Below are 17371 nucleotides of genomic sequence, written 5' to 3' on the forward strand. Positions count from 1 at the left end.
AAATTATGTATTTGCCTGGGTTCTGACACAGGTTACTTACTCCCTTTCGCTCACAGGTTCATTCATGCCTTTTGTCTCATCAGTTTGATGTGTTTTTTTGTTTTTTTTTTTAAACCAAGGGTAAGAAATCTATTTTTGGGAAGCTGATTGTCCCCTGGTTAGAAAGGATCAGTGAGGGCTAAGTTGTATTAAGTTGTCTTTCCTCCTCTCAGGGTCCTTAGAATGTGGAACTGGAAGGACAATTACAAGTTTTAGACCAGTAAAAAAGAGCTCACGTTTCTATGGTGCTTTAAGGGCCATAAAACATAAATAAAAATAAATAAAAAACCAGTAAGACAGCTTCCCCTTACCTAGCCAAATTTGCCCATCATTGAAGGCCCTCCCCAACTAACCAATAGGCTATATTTCCAAAGTGAATTTATAAGCTAGTTTGGAACTTGTTGTTTCCTGCAAAAACAATGTTATAAATGTTTATGTTTCCATGGAAGTTCAGAAAAGCCTATTTAATTGGGGAAAACAAAACAAAACAAAACAAAAAAAAACCATGCTACACAAGCTTCCCACTGTTTGAGAAAATATATTTTAAATTTTGACTAGGAAACTGAGGAACATACCAATCCCTCCTTGTACTAACTTGCCAATAAAGGAACAATCTTGTTTCCCTCCCATAGTACCTAGGGGACTTCCATTTTCCCTTTCCTTGACCTCCTTCTCCCCTAGTTCTTCCCCCATGCCTTATTGTTAACAACAGAGTGATTTCTGGCCAATGTGGATCTTCAAGCTGGAAAGATAATGCTAAGCCCAGTGGACTTAATTTAACTTAACCTGGACCACCTAAATCACCAAGCTTTTGCTTTTGCCAACCCCTTTGGCTTATACTTTTCTCAAATAATCCCAACTTCTAGGCTAGACCCGAGTACCTGAGTATATTCTGCACTGTTTCATTGTCTAATTTTTCACACAATTAAGTCTTATATCCTCAAGAATATGGAGAGCTCCTTAGGGCCAAAGACCATGATTTCTCCTTCTTTTGTATCCCCCATAGCACCCAACACATCTCTAGGCACACAAGAAATGCTCACATCAGGAAGGCTCTGGGTCTTCATGATTACCCATAACTGACTGTTGCTTCCTTACCCCAGCCCTCCCAAGTGGGTTCCTTCTCTCTACTGCAAGAGATGACACTGGGACTTGTATTATATTCTTAAAAATCAGAGCAGTCTGTTTACTCTAAAGTTCACACTTCAGAAAAACACAGGGTCAAAGTCCTTGAAAGAAAAGAGAGGGAAGAAGGGACAACAGCCAGACACAGGGAAGAAGAGAAGCTTAGGCCGAGACACCGATCTGTCATGTGGAGCCAAGCGCAGCCTGGGGCCAGCTCTGGCCCAGCCGAGCCCTCCTGCTCCCCGGCTGGGCATTGTCTAAAATGTCCGGTGAAGAGGGGCAGCCAGCAGAGCAGCTCCCGTCCATTCTGCCAGAGGAAGCCAGCAGGCTCTTCCCATTCCTCTAGGCACTAACATCCGGGAGAACGAGAAGAACTGCGGGCTGGGATGACTATCCGTCCAGAAGTTTGAGGATGCTCTCCCGCTCCTTCAGCGTCTTCCAGGCCTGGTCCTTCTCCTTCTTGGTCGGGGTCCTCTTCTTCTGTCGGGCAGCCATGATTTTCCGGAAGGCGTCCATGACTTCATTGTCTGCCATGCGTACCCGCTGCCTCAGCTCCTGGCGATTCACTTCCTCTTTGGCCAGCCTACAAAGACCAACACATGTGTTCAGTCCCCTAGCTCAGGAAGCATCTCCAACCCTTTTCCTTCAACATCCCAACCAAACTGCATCTTCTAAAAAGCATTCCTAGTCTGGACCAAATCCATCCATTCCACACCTAGGACAGCTGCGTCTCCAGCCCCCATTCCACTCAAAAAACAAAATGACAAGAAAACTTAAAAAAAAAAAAAAAAAAAAAAAAAAAAAAATTTTCTATCCAATTGCCTGATTCCCAACAACACAATTCCAAAACATCCCAAGATTCTGGCCAGAGGCTTGGGTTTAATCATGAAACAGTCATTTAGGTGAAACTTGTGGATCTCTTTTCGGAATGTTTTTAAAAGCACAAAATGCAATAAAAAGGATCACCAAGGAAACCAATTATATTTAAAGTTTTAAAATATTAAAATAAACACTAAGTTCACAAACCAAGCTAAAGAACAGCTATTTCAGAGGGATGTGAAAACTGTAAGTTATATGTTCTTGTCTTGTCTTGTCTTTGTCACACAAATGTGATTTATCCCATTTTTCCTTGTTTTGTTGCTTTAGACCATAAATACCCATAGAGTCAAGCACTCTTTGTCCATGTGCTATACAATGGGCCTGTTGGCTGTCACAGGGGATGCTAAAGGCAGGTAAGGCTCAGTCTCTCCCTCTCAAGAACTTGGAACCTGCTCACTTCTTCTCCAATAGATTAAAGGAAATTCAAATGGGACCCAGACTTTGATGCTACTTAGCCATGAACATCAGTCAGGCCACCTCTTTTTGGACCTTATGAGATGCATAGCGGGAAGAGAGAGGATATGCAAAAGGGGCCACAAAGCAATTTGTTACAACTGAATTAAGCTCATATGGTTTTTTAAAAATCGTACACAGCAGAAGGCCATAGTTTCTTACTCAATTCTCTCTCCTATTCTTCCATGTCTTGAAATGTTTGTAATTACTGACTACAATTAAAAAAAGAACAAAATGAGTAGGATGAAATACTGTAAGGTGAAGTTGTATATTAAGTTTTGCTAAACCTTTTTTCTTTGAAGGTCACTGACCAGAGAACAGTGGTGTATATACAGAAATGGCTGTGATGTAACAACAAAAGACATCAACAAAACATTTTTTAAAATGATGGTTTGGACCAGATTATGTCTAAATCCTTCCAGCTCTAACATTCTAGGATTTTCTCCCACAACATTATTCCCCTGATGTTCTTGCCAGAGTTATTATAAAGCTGGATTGATTATGCATCTGCCCCAGCTGTTCATGAGTCCTAAAAGCATCCAATATGTAGCGCAGTGGGTGCCCCCAAATACCCCAAACGTTGATGATTCCACACTGATGAGGATGCAAAGTAAAAAGCCTGAGACACTCTTAGTTTCCATGACCAAGTTCCATCACCTGGAACCCAATCTCTGATGAGTGATAGCCTCATCAGTGATAGCCAAATGACACCCTGCCACTCAAAGTCTTTCCGACTTTGTGGTACCCACCAAGGCTTCAATGGCAGAAACTTTTAGAATTTAAGGTCACCTTCACCTACAATGAAGCATCACAGAAAGACTTTAGGGGGCCCAATGACAACAGCTTATGTTCCCTTAGTGATAACTCCACTGCCGTGGGGGACACTTTTAGACGGTAACACAGCCACCCAACGAGGTGGGAGGTAACTGACTAGCCGGGACCCAATTCCCACTGACCCTCCTGTGCTCATGCCCACCTCAGGAGATCATGCTTCTTGGTTCGGTTGTGGGCGCTGAGCGCCTTCAGTTCAGCCTGCCGCTTCCGCAGCTCAGCCAGGACCTCGTCCTCCGAGTCTTCGGCAGGCCTGTCTTCCGACTCCAGCAGGCCCTGGGCTATCAGCTCCTCCTTGATTCGCCCCTCCAGAGACTTGGTATGGGGGACACTGCGGATGGGTCAGATGGTCACGGTTACCTAAGCTTTACAAATGACGCTGCCCTCTTCCATTAAAGGGCCAGCCCTGCAGTGCTTCTTGTTTTGAGCAGCAGCTTCTACCACCCTCTGTTCCCCACAGGAAGCCAGAGACCTGGAAGAGTCAGCTGGTCTTCAGAAAGAAGTGGTAGCAGATGCTGGGAAGGGGCAGGGGGAGGACGGGCAGAGAAGAGACCACTATTCACCTGAATGGCTTGTTCTGATTTCGAGGGGAGGTACTGGCACCATCGGCTCCAGACTCCTTGCCAGACACATCTGGGATAGGGGAATCTTCCATGGGGGAGATGATGTTTTCCTAAGAGATCATAAAAGCAAGACAAGGGCAAGGGCTCTAGTCTCAAGCTCGTCTTGGTCCCCCACCACTCACCTTCCCTGTACCTCCCAGACTTTGACAGGTGACCCCTTCCACAAATGACAGCGTCTCTCTGAGGTGCCCTGCTCTTGTCTACCTTTCTCCAGGAAGCCTTCCCAACTAAGAGCAAGGGTTCTGGTCACTACAGCAAATGCCCCTTTCCCTAGCAGTTATGAATGAAAAAGGTAGCCAGATATGGCTTGAAGATACCAAATTTTTAAGTTTCTCCTTAGGTGTCTAAGCTATATCCCTCCTCCTCCCATCAGGCTTTGAGTTCTCAGAGGACAGTCCATGCCCACTGATATCCCACGAAAAAGGGTTCCACACAATACTGACCAACTCTTAGGACTGCAGCTCTGGTAGTGAGGTACCAGAGAGGCCCTAATTTTAGAGGTGAGGAAATTAAGAGCCACAATGAGTTGCCCAAGGTCACACAGGTAGTCCTGTCAGACTGTTTCAGTCTGGTTTCTACGTCCCCTGCACTAGGGCATTGAGAGAACGCCAAGTCTCTGGACCCTCACCTCCACCAAAGCCTGTAAGAGCCGTTGAGTCAGAGGGCCAAAGGGACACCCGTCTTCAGGCTGCTCATGCTGGGCCTCTGACTTCTTAAGGAGCGCGTCCACATCTGGAACCAGAGAGGGGTAGGGGGTATAAAGGGGGCAGGAGATTATTGGGCACAGCTTAGACACTTCTCTTGGTCTTACAGGGATGAGGAAAAAAAAGGAGATCTGACAGGACTTAGGAGAATACCTTTAGTGTCCAGTTCGGTCAGTGGTCCCATAATGCCCTTCTTCTTGTCGGCTACGGCTGCTGCCCGGGCTCCGTCCTTCTGTTCTTCCAGTAAATCCTCCTGGGCCCAGCGTTGGGAATAGTGCTTCCCCAGGGGTGGGATCTGCATGGGAAAAGGAATAGTATAAGAACCAGTCAAACTGAAGAACCTTTGGAGTGGTTTTTCCTTCCTTATTCAATATGTTTCAGAACCAGAGCTTGAGGTGGTCTGAGCCTCCGACTAAGACACTCCCTGCCCAAAGCAGGGTCAGACAAGGGGCGGTGCTGAGAAGGGTCTACCTTGTAATGCTCAGCCTCATCTTCTGGGGGCTTCAGCAGCTCTTCCAGCGTTCGTACTTCCTCACTGGTGATGTCGGCACAATACGGCTCCACGGAAGCCCAGAACCTGGGAGCAGAGCCTGGCCCTGAGCACAGACAGTCCCCTCGCCTATTATCAGCCACTGTATTAAGTGCCTGCTAGATGGTGGTCCCATCCTACATGCTTATCCCAGAAACAATGACAGCCCCCAGGATATCAGAAGCCCCCAGGGGGTCCCTCCCAATTCCTGATAACCCCTTTCCCCTGACTTCTCCCAGCCCTGCACCTGTTAGGAGCATCATTCTTGGGAATCCGTGGCACATCAATGGGGTCATCTGTGAATTCATATTCTTGGATCTTGGGCTGGAGGTTCTTGGACTTGGGCCGGCCAGGGCCAGGACCAGGCCCGTGACCTGCCTTTCCTTCCAGCTTCTGCTTTTTGGGTTTGCCATGTTTCGCAGGGGCTCCCAGTTCATTGTCCCGGCCCAACTTCAGGAATCGTCGGTCACCCTTCTTATCCTGCCAGTCAGTCAGGATCTGAAAGACAGACATTTAGTTACTAAGGAAAGGAAGTCAATGGAATTGCTTTTATCCCAAGAAAAACTGGAATCTTAGTGACATAAGCCCTTAAGAAATGGAAACTATTACTCAAATATTCCTCTCAACAGCCTTCCTAGGCAATACGTGACCCCATACTGCCAAAGCCCTTCCCTACCCAACACTCCCTGCAATTCATGTGGCTGTCACGGTGTTCCTATACTTTCTTTTACATATAGCCTGCCTGCCTCCCATGTGGGGAAGCTTCCTTTGTTTTGTCCCGAACCCCCCAAAGTACTCACAGCCCTAGCACAGTAAGGCTGCTCAGCCCACAGGTGATCTAATGCCGATCCCCTATTTTGGCTTCACTATCCAATGGGCACCCCCTCCCCTCTCCTTCTACCTTACCACCTGACTCCAGAGCAGGGACAAGTTAAATGAAGGAGTCACCTGGGTCTCGGCCTCCAGCACCCGAAGACGCCGGCTGGCTGAAGAAAGCAGGTTCTCCAGCTCCAGCTGCAGGGTGTCAAGCTCCTCAATGCCGATGCCATCGTCTTCTGAGCGGGCCAGCACCGCTGTATAGCGAGGGCATACCTTCAAGTGGTCCACCGACTTGAAGTCATGGAACTGCAGCGGGCAGTCCTTGAGCTCACTCATGGCCCTCGTAGGCTCTAAAGGGCTGGAGAGGAAAACAGTCAACTGACAAGAACTGGGAAGCAGCATGGGTCGGAAGGACCTCTGGGGAGGTGGGCCTTCAAGGTTGGTGACGGGCCGGGGCTAATAGCCTGAACGTCAGAAGTCAATAGTAATTTTCTCCACTTCCAATGTCATTACTCTCTTTGAGGCAGCCTCTTTTCTTCAAATTCTTCCCCTACCTTTATGATCACTAGCTATGTCTCCCGCTAGTTCCTATCTTTATTCATCCTTCCCTCACAAGTTATTGCCCCCTCCCATAACTCCAAACCTTCTCCCTTCTTCCCTTTTCTTTTCATTCTTCTTGTTCCTCATTCAATTCAAAAAGCCTTCATTGAGCACCTATTGCATACCAGGCACTGTGCTAGATACCACAAATACAAAGATAAAAGAGAAAATAATCCTTGCCCTTGAGGAATTTATATGCTACTGAGGGGAAATCATATATATCTATCTACATGTATGCATGTGTGCAAATAAGTCCTAAAACATACAAAATAAATATAAATTAGTTTGGGGGATAGAGTGATAAATGGGGGAAATTGACACACAGTTATTGTGGGAGTTGACATTTAAACTGAACCCTGAAGATCCCAGGGACAACCTATGTAAAGATGCTGAGATAAAATGGCAAATACTGGGAAGAATGTGTGGGCAAGTAAGGCTAGTTTGGCTGGGAAGTAGAGCTCTAGAGAAAGAAGAATGAACCTGAAGTCATAATATAGAGAAATTTTTTTATGTGTGCATGAGGCAATTGGGATTAAGTGATTTGCCCAGGGTCACACAGCTAAAAAGTAGCAGAGGTATCTCAGCTGGATTTGAACTCAGGTCCTTCTAACTTTAGGACAGATGCTCTATCCACTGTACCATCTAGGCACCCTACATGGAGGAATGTAAATGCCCAATTTTAAGGACTAGTCTTTTATCCTAGAGACAACAAAGAGGCACAGAAGTTTCCTTCATATGGCAAAGGGTGTGTGAGTAAATATGGGAGGACAGATTTGAGAAATGTGATAGAAGTAGCACTGCCAAGACTTAGCAACGAGTTGAATATGAGCTGTGAGAGAATGAGGAGCTGAGAGCGAACCCAAGGTTTTGAAGCTGGGTGGCTAGAAGGACAGTGAGGGTTTTGTACTCACTTATCTATGTATGTATGTCCCTTTAGGAGGATGTAGTGAGAGGCAGCACGGCCTAGTGAATAGAACACTCCACAAAAATAGGAAGGAGGGACAGGTTTAAGGAGAAAGCTAATAAATTATGCTGAGCTGGAGGTGACTACAGGACATCTTGGAGAAGATGTGGTGAGACAAGGCTGATCTAGGAAAGAGGAGAGCTGGATGTCACAGACCATAGACTTGAAGTTTGAAAGAACCTTGGGTGACAAGGAATCTGATCCTTCCCCCTGGCCCAGAGAAAACTAAGAGTTCAGTGAATTGTCTGGGATCACACAACTATTATCTGAGGGAAGATAAGAACCCAGATCCATCTGACTCCAGGTATAGTAAGTGTGCTCCATCCACTAGGCCATGCTGCCCTTCACTGCGATGGGGGAGTCAGCTGCATCCTCCTGAGGGGAAACACTATGGACACAGATAAGTACAAAAAACACACATAAATACAAAGGAATGTGGGGACGGGGCCATCCCAATTTGGGAAAGTTTTTTGTAGGAGCTAAGAGAGAAAAGCGCAACTCATGGGAGCCGCTACAGCCGAGAAATGAGCTTCAGGGCAGAGCCCTGGAGGACACTTAGGGGAAGCTTCTGCGCCCAGCCCAGCTGGTGACTGATAAGTACAAGCCTGCCCACCTGAACCTATAAAGGGCAATCAAAGCCACCTGCCTGACACCGGCCCCTTAGAACCAAGAATCCGGAGACGGCTCCCCAGGCCCGGGAGTCCGAGCAAACTCTCCCGGGACCCAACGAGCAGCACCTGGAGAGCAGGCCTGCCTCGGGCTTTCTGGGATACTTCCAGACCCCCTTTCCCGGAGCAGCCGGTCAGCGAGCCCTCGCTGCTCCCCGTGAGACAGATCCGCCGGCCGGGCGGCCCTTTGCATGGTCCCCCCCATGAGGCTGCGAGCTCCCCTTTCTGCGGCATCTCCATGCCCAGCCCCGGGAGCCCGGCCCCGGGAGCCCAGTCCATGGGAGCCCAGTCCATGGGAGCCCGGCCCCGGCAGCCCGGCCCCGGGAGCCCAGTCCATGGGAGCCCAGTCCATGGGAGCCCGACCCCGGGAGCCCGGCCCCGGCAGCCCGGCCCCGGGAGCCCAGTCCATGGGAGCCCAGTCCATGGGAGCCCGGCCCCGGCAGCCCGGCCCCTGGGAGCACTAACTGCTCGATAACCAGCAGGCGCCCGGCCCGGGACGCCCTTAGCGAGCGCTCCTTCATTTGTTTAAAGGATACGAGGGAAGAAGGAGCCCCAGGAGGGGGGAGGACCGCCGCAGTCCTCCTTCCCTCCCTCTGACACGGCCGTGACCGCGACCTTTGCCAGACCCGCTCTCCTACGCCTGCCCCTTACCGGGGGGGCCACAAAGTGCTCCCCCACACCCCGCTCGGGAGTGGGCTCCCCTCCTGCCCTCCACCCCCCATCCCGGGTGTAGCCCGCCCCTACTCCCTGTGGAATTGTCCCCCCAGCCCCACGCCCCTGCTCCGTGTACTTGTCCCCCACGCCCCCTACTCCCCGAGCAGTTGTCCCGCCCCCCGTCCCCCGAGGAGTTGCCCCACGCCCCTCCCGTCCGCGCCCCATTCCCCGAGGAGTTGCCCCCCCGGCTCTTCTCGCTGCCAGCCCCCGCCCCTCCTCACTCCCCTGTCATCGCCCGCTCCCCACGCCCGGTCCCGCCTCCACCTTCGCAGCCCGAGCTCTCTCCGGTTCCACGAGGCGCGCGCTCAGTCCCTCGCGGCTGGGGGGGCCGGGGTCGCGAGAGCAGATAACCGCCGGTCCTGCAGGGGCCGGCGGAGCCGCCCACTGCGGCCCGGGGGTGGGTGGTGCAAAGGGGCCGGGCCCACTCTCGGGCGAGGCAGGGGAGCCTCGGAAGCGGAGGCCTGGGCAGTAACAGACCGCGGGCGGGCGGGGTCAGAACCGGAAGAGGCGGGGCGCTCCCGTGTCTGGCCCTGTCCTAATATGGGTCCAGAACGGCGAGCGGGGCTGTACTTTCCAGCGGAAGGGGGGGGGCAGGCGGAGGAACAGGGATGACAGGGAGGAATGGGCGCAAAAGCGCTCCCACCATCCCGCGGACCTAGAAGAAGCACTGACGCCCTTGGAGACGGGCGGTTCCTGCACGCTGTAAGGGGGCGGCGGAAGAGAAGAACCGTCGCTGCTTTTTTGCGGCCGCCCCTCCCCTCGGAGCGGCGATGGTAGCGCCCCAGCCCGGCTCCCGGAAGAGACGGCGCCCCGAAGCCACTGCACTTCAGCACTTCCGCTTTCCGGCCTAGCCAGCACCAGCCATGGTGAGGGCTGGGGGCGTCCGCCGGGGGCCCTCGGGAGAACGGGGAGAGAGGCAGCCTTGCGGCCGAGAGGGAGTCGAGCTGTCTCGGCGGCTGAGGAAGCCCGGGGGTCGCCGGGGAGACCGGGGCAGCTCTACCGGGGAGGAGCCCGGGAGGGCTGAGGGGGGTCCGGGCGCCGGGAGAGCCGCGGAGCGCGGATGGGGGACTTGGCAGAAGCGCCGGAGAGGGTGGGGGGGGGATGGGGAGAAGCAAAAAACCGGGGGCTCGGGGGGGGGGAGGAGGGAAGAAACAGGAAAGGGGAGCCCGAGCTGGGCGCGGACGTCGGAGAGCCCAGACCGGGAGGGTGAGGGGCGGCCGGGAGGAAGCAGTGAGAGCGCGCAGTGGAGGAGGGGAAGCGAGCAGAGGCGAGGGCGGGCAGCAAAGCGCCTGTAACCAGTGACCTTGGCCGAGTCATTTGCCTCTGCCCCAGCTTCGTCTCTTGTGCCCCCCCCCCTCCCCCAGGGCACCAAAAGCGGCGCCTGGGTAGGCTTTGGGGCTCCCGGGGAGTGACTTGTTACGGGGGACGTTGTCGGGCCGAAGGGAGGCCCGTGGGGCAGGTGAGCGGCGAATGGGCCTCCCGGGCCCCCGGCGGAGCGGCTGTCACAGCTGCCGCGGTTCCACAGTCCCGGTGTCTTCCTTGCAGACTGCCACTCTCCGCCCCTACCTGAGCGCCGTGCGGGCCACGCTGCAGGCCGCGCTCTGCCTGGAGAACTTCTCCTCCCAGGTGGTGGAGAGGCACAACAAGCCCGAGGTGGAAGTCAGGTAGGAGGGCCGGGGAGCTGGGGGGGCCCGGGGACAGCCGCCCGGCTCTGGTGGGAACCAGCCCGGCCTTTATACATTTCCCAGTTATCACTTCCTCCTTTTCCTTACTGCGAGTTCTGGGGGAGGGCTGAGTGAGTGACGGGTGAGTGCCAGTTATTCTGGCTTGATAAACCTCGGGCCACATTTCATGTTAGTCTTTGTCCCTCAATCTACGTGTTAGGATGGTCTCTCTGGTTCCTGTTTTGAAGCCTCTGGGCGGTTAGTTCCACTGTGACCCCCAACGTGTTCTTTATCTCGGTTGGAGATCATAGTAGGGTTTTCTGGACTAGGCTGTCCCTTCAGTGACAGTATTGTCTGTGACATTACATTTATAGGAGTAGCAAAGAACTCCTCTTGCAACCCGTGACCATCAGCAGGAATGAGAAGGAAAAGGTTCTGATTGAGGGTTCCATCAATTCTGTTCGAGTCAGCATTGCTGTCAAACAGGTAAGTTTAACACTTGCTTAAAACTAGAGACTGGATGTTAGAAAATCTGCATTAGTTAGGGGGCCTTGAAATTTGAGAGATTATTGAGAAAAAAGCTTAGGAAATGAAACCGATTGTTTTTTTCTGCAACCTAACTGCTTTAGGAAAGTAATCAAAGTAATTTTCAACGTTCACCCTTGCAAAAGTTTGTGTCCAAAATTGTTCTCCCTCCCTTTCCTCTTCCCCCCTCCCCTAGACAGCAAGTAATCCAATATAGGTTAAACATGTGCCATTCTTCTAAACATATTTCCACATTTATAGTGCTGCACAAGAAAAATCTGATCAAAAAGGGAAAAAAGCAAACCACCAAAAAAGGTGAAAATGCTGTGTCGTGATCCACATTCAATCCTTATGGTTCTCTCTTTGAATGCAGATGGTACTCTCCATCATGAGTCTATTGGAATTGACTCGAACTATCTCATTGTTAAAAAGCGCCAAATACATCGCAATTAATCATCACATAATCTTGTTGCTGGGTATAATATTCTCTTGTTTCTACTGCAGGTTGTTACTTTTTGCAGGCTATGACAGACAACCTCAATAGTAAGTCAGAGCTACCTGTCCTGACTCTCAAGAGCTTTGTAAACCCAGGCATGTCACAGACAAAGGTTCTGTTTCTGTGAGCCTCAGTGAGCATAATACACTATGTACTTTGAAGTGTTCTTGTGAGGACCAACTGAAATAATTGAATATAGTTTGCAAACAAAAAATGCAAATATATGTTAATTTCTAAAGTTAACCCAAATTTAGCAGCAGGGTGTAGAACTGACAAGATGGGTCCAGTTCTTTTTCCTGTTTTCTGGGGCCGAGCCTTTTGACTTTTGAGAGAAGATTATGAAGTGGTGCAATGTATTGAACACTGGACCTTGAATTACGAAGGTCCATCCTCTTGAGTTCCAAGTCTGGTCTCAGACCCTTAATAGCTGTGACTCTGGGCAATCACTTAATCCTCTTTGCCTTAGTCCCTCATCTGTTTAAAAAAAAAAGAGAGAGAGAGAGAGAAATGGCACAACAGTTAAGCTTTCTTAAGAAAATCATAAATGGGGTCACAAAGTGTCCAACATGATTGAAATCACTGAACAAAAGCTCTGTATGTATATTTCATCTGGAAGAACGATGTAGAACTTGTTTCCAAGAATGGAAATGGGTCATGTTAATTAACTTTTTTGCATCAGGGACCCCTTGGGTAGTGTAGTGAAGCTCCTGAACCCCGATAGAATGTTGCTTAAATGTATAAAATCTAGAGGATTACAATAGAAAGCAATGATATCAAAATACAGATATGGAAAATATTAGAACATATTCATCAACTCCAGGCTTGGAAATATCCTGTGTTCATGTAATATTCTTAAATTGTGGAGGACCTTCCCTAATATACTTAATACTCCTAATTTTTTTTTTTTAATTAAAGCTTTTTATTTTCAAAACATATGCATGGATAATTTTTCAACATTACAAAACCTTATGTTACAAATTTCCCCCTCCTTCCCCCCATTCTTTCCTCTAGGTGGCAAGTAATCCAAAATATGTTAAACATGTTAAAATATATGTGAAACCAATATATACATATTAATACAATAATCTTGCTGCACAAGAAAAATCAGATCAAAAAGGGAAAAAAGAGAAAGAAAACAAAATGCAAGCAAACAACAGAAAGAATGAAAATGCTGTTGTGAAATTCTTATTCTTGAAATTCTCCATATTCTCTAATTCTCCTTAGTTTCTTTCCTTTTAGTTTTCAAAAACTTGGGTTTAGAGACATTGCAGAACAACAGCCTCAGAATGGACAGCCATTATATGGTAGCACTGTGGGGTTGAGTGTGACAGATTGAAGACCTGTACTACATTGTACTGTTCATTTTGTCCTCTTATGCTGGCTTGTGGAAACCTGGGTTTTTTTTGTTTTCTTTGTCATTGTTCTCTGCAGGCTGATGAGATTGAGAAGATCCTTTGCCACAAATTTATGCGATTCATGATGATGAGAGCAGAGAACTTCTTCATCTTGCGTAGGAAGCCTGTGGAGGTGAGGTAGAGGCCTGGATCTGGAGCACTTACAACTCTTAGCACAGGAACACAGGAGATGCTCCCTCAAGGTTGGATTCATCAGAATAATGATTTCTGGGAAGAAACTTTAGGCTCACTTCAGAGCTTCCACAAATGTCCATAGGCAACTTGAACTCCAAAGAGTTTCCAGGGAGAGTAGCTGTAATTGGTGTGATCTGGGTTCAGAACTTGATAGATTAATAACTTCTGGTCTGTATAGACACAACCCTATAACCTTCCTGACTCAAAATGTTTCTCATTTTTTATTTGCTCATTTGTCCACATGTCTCCATGACACATGAGAATTCCCAGAGGATAAGAACACTGTCTGATACAGCGTTTCTTGCTTTCCAAGATTGTTCTTGGATTCAAGATTGTCTCTGAAACCTTTGCCTTAGCTAGCTCTCGACCACAGATCACCATCTTGAAATCTTCCAGGCAATAGTCAGTGAATTTTCTTTTGTCTGGTAAGGAAAAGCATCTGAGGCTTACAGGAAGCAATTTTCTCAGCTTGAGGACTGTGGGGAAAAAGAGAAGCAGAAGACAGTGGTTCCAGTGTTAAGAATGTCTAATCTAGTTGGGAAAATAATTGTTTTTGTTTCATGTACTGTCATTCCATCTTCACAACATTTGAGATATTTCCCCATTTTACAATTTGGGAAACTGAAGATTTGACACAAGGCACTCAGTAGCTAGTTAAGAGACTGATCTGAGACCTGGATCTCCTGGCTTTCTCACTTTAATCTAGGGGTCTTTCCATTATACCATTCTATTAGTGGCAGCACTGCCGTCAAAAAGGCTCTATATCTCCCTATCTCTGCCTCTCTGGGCTTCATGAGATCTAAGGCTGGAAGAGGTCTCAGGAATCATTTAGTGATTTTTCTCATTGAGACCTTGTGAATTTGTGATTTTCTTAGGATTGCTCAGCATCTCTGACTCCACGTGTAAAATTCGTCCTGATTATTGTTTTCCAGTTTCCATATCTGCAAAATTTGTATGAGCTAACTGACCTCTAAAGATTTTGCATCTGTAAAGCCTGATGATTCTATGATAGATGGAGCCCCAGATGCTCCAAAAGTTGGATTTAAGAAAAAAAAATGCTTAAAAAACTTGCTAGGCAGAATAATCCTTATAAGATCAGTGCTAGAGAAAAGAAATTATTTAGCACGGTTTGTATGTTGTAATCAGTTTGAGAATACAGCTTTTTTTTTTTTCCTCCAAATCACAACTTATACCCAGACATCCCATGAATATGCATTCAAAAGATGTAGCAAAGCTTTGGGTAGCCTTAGTACCCTCACCCTCACAAATCACTAGGGTCACTATGTTGGAAGGTAAAAGATAAATATAGCACTTGAGAAGGTAGGGCTTCAATGCTGCCCATCTGTGTATAGAGAAATAATAGATCCAGTGATGATGAAGACATTTTTGGGGGGCACCTTGACAATGCAAGACTTTTTTGCTTGGCTCTGTTGTTCATAAGGGTTTTTTTCTTTTTCTTGCTTTCTAAGTTTTGAGGATTTGGGGAAGGAGAAAGGTACACTTTCATTGATTAAAAAAATTTTTAAGAATCTTTTTTTTTTTTTTTTAAAGGTGGGATGGATTAAGAAAGGATTCTTGGTCTTCAAGGGCTCCTGTTCTCCTTCCTTACTCCCAGCAACTAAATTGCTCATTTCTTTTTTTTTGTTTCTGTTTCTCAGGGTTATGATATCAGTTTCCTGATTACAAACTTCCACACAGAACAAATGTACAAACACAAACTGGTGGATTTTGTCATCCACTTCATGGAGGAAATTGATAAGGAAATCAGTGAAATGAAGCTGTCTGTCAATGCTCGTGCTCGTATTGTGGCAGAGGAGTTCCTCAAGAATGTGAGGATTTTGAGGACTTTGCGGGAGGGGGAGAAGGCTGGCATAGAAGTCAAATTACCTATTTGAGTAGAAAGACAATATTTAGAAAATGGGTTTTTTTTACCCCCCTGAAAAATTATTAGGGCTGGAAGGATTAGCTGAGACTGTTTTCATGGAACTAGTTGCTTTAGACTGCTGGAGGCCGGAAAAGATGGAATTATTCTATTCTTAAGATATCCCAGGAATTTTCCTATAGTGACCTAGGCCCAGCATATCAAACTTCTTGCCTAGGAAGTTCTTGCTTGCATTTCACTTGTATTCATTAAGAGGGAACTTAAGTTGTGCTCTGCTAAGATAAATAGTAGTATCTACGGTTTGCATAGCATAGAAGTCATCTTGCATTTCCTTTCTGGCTTTTCTCTTTCAGGCTTCATAATGATCCTGATTTTTGCCACCAGTCTTTAATTTTTTTTGTTTATTCCTTACAAAGTTGTCCATTTCTTTCTAGTTATAGAGCCCTTTAATGAGGGAATACTTAACTCCATACAATATGAGTACTGACAGGTGTGTACTCCCTACATATTTACCCATTTGATGTTGGCTAGATTTTGTGTGTACACGTGTAATGCTTATGTGTCCCACAAAATTTCATTTGTTAGTGTGTTCAATTCACAATTTACTCTTATTCCCAGATACTTAATTATGTATTATGTGTAGAAAAGAATAGATTCTGTACAGAAGTTCACTTTCCTAAAAGTGACAATTACTACCAGTTTGTCCTGGGATTTAATTAGACCTTCTGCTGTCTTTGCAGAAAATAGATGTATGCATTCAGATGGGTCATTTCATTGGTACGGGTACCTCTTCCACTAATGCAGATGGTAATGCTGTGGTGTCTTAATGGAAGTCTTCTTCTTTGCCGTGAGCTTAAAACAAGCCAGGGCCTAGTTGCTGGCCCTTTGGGTAGCACATCTCTGGATTTGGCTGAGCTGGTCCTGTGATAAGATTGTTGCTGTACCCTGTCCAGTTTGAAGCAGGCCTGGCCAAAACAAAAGACTATAGCATTCAAGAACCTAGGGGTCTTTTGGCATAACAAAGGGCATCCCAAGTGGGATGTTGGTGGTGAGGCAGCCAGTGAAATGCCAGACCCTTCTTCCTTTCCAACCAAGGGGCCAGTCTATAGGTCCCCTGGAGCTTCCAGACCCCTCTGCTGGGAGCTAGGCTGGGGTCAAAGGGGAGAATGGGTTTCAGTGCCAAAGAAGGCATTTATAAAGCACTTGCTGAGTAAACAGGGTCGGGGAGGGGAGGAGTGTCTTGTGTAGGAGGAAATTATTGAAAGAGGGAAACTGAAAATTGAAAGTGGGCTGCTTAGCTCGAAATGCCAAGGCCATGGAGCACTCATCCCAGTTTCCCCTTTGCTCTCTTCACAGTTTTAGAGCATCTGACTGGATCTCTGGCTGCTCTCTCCTCTCTGCAAAGCTTCCCCGGCCAGCTCGGAAGACCCTAGGGCAAGGGGAGGGATGGGGCTTGGGGATACTGGGCACTGCTGGAGAGCTTGCTATTGCAAAGAAAACCGCAGTAGATCTGCAAGGCCACACCCAGTGGGTCAGCCTGGCCATCTATGTTCAGTCCCCTGGGCTGGGACAAGTTTTTTTAATGTCTTTAAATTTAAAACTCTGTGCTTGTAGGACACTGTAACCTTTTGTCTTTTTTTAAACCAGCGTAACCACCTCCAGTTGCTTTACTGGTCGCTGTGGGTCTGGGCGGGCCTGGAACCAAAAGGTGACTGTGGCCTTCCCCACCATTCCCCCTCTCCCTTCCAGATGTGCAGGGAAGAGAGACTTCAGACTCCACTCATTTCTTTACCTTTCCCCCCAAGGGGCTGCTTCTTTGGCTTTCTGAGAGCTGAGAGGCTGTCTTAAGATGGCTTGAGATGGGAGAGAAGTGTACAGAGGCAGGCCCCATTGTGCCTCTGTGCCTCGGAGCCCTCAGTGGCTCGGTCCTCTAGCAGAGAGGGCTCCTGCGTCATCCTTCTGGAAGGGAGAGCAGCCTGTTTAGACCTGCTTCCGGGGGTCTGTTGCTTCCCATGCTAGAGGCAGCACATCCTTCCCCAGTAGTTGCCCCTGCCAATCAGTACACCCGCCCCCTCTGCCCTCATTCTTCTGCTTTTGCACTCGATGTGACTTTTCTTAACTTGGTGACCTCACACCCCATTAAAATCTTTTCCTGCCCTCCTAGGGGCTGCATGATGTCTGTGCTGTGTGTGTGAACAGAGGGCAGTGATGAGGGTGAGGGGTGCGGTGCGTTGTACGGGGCTGCCAGAGCACCGGCATAGTTGCCG

General features: G+C 48.1%; 2 protein-coding genes across 4 annotated transcripts; one reads left to right on the forward strand and one right to left on the reverse strand.

The window, feature by feature from the left end:
* Positions 1–561: 561 nt before the first annotated feature.
* TADA3 (transcriptional adaptor 3) lies at positions 562–9461 on the reverse strand. 3 transcript variants are annotated; one of them, XM_031954800.1, is made up of 9 exons: positions 9213–9461; positions 6132–6360; positions 5431–5681; positions 5126–5273; positions 4808–4949; positions 4579–4682; positions 3891–4000; positions 3473–3658; positions 562–1747 (listed from the first exon to the last, which is right to left on the reverse strand). In XM_031954800.1, exons 2-9 carry the CDS (start codon positions 6336–6338, stop codon positions 1555–1557), a joined length of 1341 nt encoding a protein of 446 aa, XP_031810660.1. In that variant the 5' UTR covers positions 6339–6360; positions 9213–9461; the 3' UTR covers positions 562–1554. The 3 variants fall into 3 exon arrangements, with proteins under 3 accessions (XP_031810660.1, XP_023353933.1, XP_003762455.2); XM_023498165.2 differs by lacking the exon at positions 9213–9461 and having other exon boundaries at positions 6132–7121; XM_003762407.4 differs by lacking the exon at positions 9213–9461 and having other exon boundaries at positions 5126–5231; positions 6132–7119.
* Positions 9462–9541: 80 nt separating this feature from the next.
* On the forward strand, positions 9542–17279 carry ARPC4 (actin related protein 2/3 complex subunit 4). Its single transcript, XM_031954833.1, has 6 exons — positions 9542–9814; positions 10494–10612; positions 10987–11098; positions 13065–13160; positions 14881–15051; positions 16461–17279. Exons 1-6 carry the CDS (start codon positions 9812–9814, stop codon positions 16464–16466), a joined length of 507 nt encoding a protein of 168 aa, XP_031810693.1. The 5' UTR covers positions 9542–9811; the 3' UTR covers positions 16467–17279.
* The last annotated feature ends 92 nt before the right edge of the window (positions 17280–17371 follow it).

This window comes from Sarcophilus harrisii, chromosome 1, assembly GCF_902635505.1.
Source record: "Sarcophilus harrisii chromosome 1, mSarHar1.11, whole genome shotgun sequence".
Lineage (NCBI taxonomy): Eukaryota > Metazoa > Chordata > Mammalia > Dasyuromorphia > Dasyuridae > Sarcophilus > Sarcophilus harrisii.

Coding starts and splice junctions, on each gene's coding strand:
- TADA3 (XM_023498165.2), bottom strand. CDS start 6,404: ATGCTGCTTCCCAGTTCTTGTCAGTTGACTGTTTTCCTCTCCAGCCCT. Junction 4,001..4,578: donor TCTTACAGGCTTTGGTGGAG/GTGAGGGTCCAG, acceptor ATGATCTCTTAG/GAAAACATCATCTCCCCCAT. Junction 3,659..3,890: donor AATCAGAACAAGCCATTCAG/GTGAATAGTGGT, acceptor ACCCATCCGCAG/TGTCCCCCATACCAAGTCTC.
- ARPC4 (XM_031954833.1), top strand. Junction 11,099..13,064: donor TCAGCATTGCTGTCAAACAG/GTAAGTTTAACA, acceptor TGTTCTCTGCAG/GCTGATGAGATTGAGAAGAT. Junction 13,161..14,880: donor TGCGTAGGAAGCCTGTGGAG/GTGAGGTAGAGG, acceptor TCTGTTTCTCAG/GGTTATGATATCAGTTTCCT.